Here is a 1251-nt window from a genome sequence, read left to right on the forward strand (position 1 = left end):
CATTTTTTTTTAGCATACTTATATTTAAACAGTTGCACATTTAGTTTTTTCCGATCTTGTATATACTTAAATATTTGTAATTACATTCTTATATTGTATTCTTATATTTTTTTATTATAATTATTATTATTTCATGTATATTGTATGTATGTATATTTTGTGTGCTGCTGTAACACTGTAATTTCCCATTTTTTTGGGATCAATAAATATCTATCTATCTATCTATCTATCTATCTATCTGGACGAATATTTAGGTAGTCAACAAAGAGACATAAAACACTCTTTTGATTAATTAATTAATGATTTACGATCATCACCTGGAGGTTTAAATAGTAAGTTAAAGATAAATGTCCCTCTAGATCGACATCCGCATCTTTAATTTGCCGTCCGTCTAATTTGAAGCCTCTACACAACGTAGTAACGCATTTGCTGACGTCACCGACCAGGAAGTGAGCGGAGAGGAGGGAACAGCAGAATCCATCACAACAACAGAGCTACTACCATAGAAGCTACTACAATAGGGCTACTACAATAGAGGCTACTACTATAAAAGCTACTACCATAGAGGCTACTAGCATAGAGGCTACTACCATAGAGGCTACTACTATAGGAGCTACTAGCATAGAGGCTACTACCATAGAGGCTACTACTATAGGAGCTACTAGCATAGAGGCTACTACTATAGGAGCTATTACCATAGAGGCTGCTACCATAGAGGCTACTACCATAGAGGCTACTACTATAGGAGCTACTAGCATAGAGGCTACTAGCATAGAGGCTACAACCATAGAGGCTACTACTATAGAGGCTACTACCATAGAGGCTACTAGCATAGAGGCTACTACCATAGAGGCTACTACCATAGGGATACCACAGCTTTGACACACGGCCGCTAAGTGACATGTCACGGAAACCCAAAGATGAATACTACCGTTTTTTTACCGTTACAGAGCCACGCACACACGAGAAGGGACACACCGAATACAAAGTGTCGGCAAGGGTAGGTTTATACTCTGTATCCCTCTTTTGCTACAATACCAGCAGTGTAAACCTGCATTGTTACTATAGCCAATAACTTTCTGTTAAGCTAATTCTACTCTTTCACGCAAGTACGTTACACACATTATAATAGTCTTTGGTCAGTTAACGTTACATCAGAAGTAACTTTGTAATGTAATTCGTTTGTAACACAATGGAGTCCCATGGCATTAAAAAACAAAGGCTCTTTCACTAAAGTCAAACAACGCTAAC

The 1251-nt window shown here is 37.6% G+C and overlaps 2 protein-coding genes across 2 annotated transcripts in view; one reads left to right on the forward strand and one right to left on the reverse strand.

The window, feature by feature from the left end:
* Positions 1 to 1251, reverse strand: part of slc3a2a (solute carrier family 3 member 2a) — a 29682-nt gene that overhangs the window by 13436 nt on the left and 14995 nt on the right. The gene's annotated exons all lie outside the window — the stretch shown is intronic.
* The window catches only part of snx15 (sorting nexin 15), a 7010-nt gene continuing 6299 nt past the window's right edge, over positions 541 to 1251 (forward strand). The window contains exon 1 of the mRNA XM_034856257.1: positions 541 to 1000. Coding sequence (XP_034712148.1) covers positions 902 to 1000 — 99 coding nt within the window. The 5' untranslated portion in view covers positions 541 to 901. The remainder of the gene's footprint in view (positions 1001 to 1251) is intronic.

Source organism: Etheostoma cragini, chromosome 19 (genome assembly GCF_013103735.1).
Source record: "Etheostoma cragini isolate CJK2018 chromosome 19, CSU_Ecrag_1.0, whole genome shotgun sequence".
In the NCBI taxonomy this organism is placed as follows: domain Eukaryota; kingdom Metazoa; phylum Chordata; class Actinopteri; order Perciformes; family Percidae; genus Etheostoma; species Etheostoma cragini.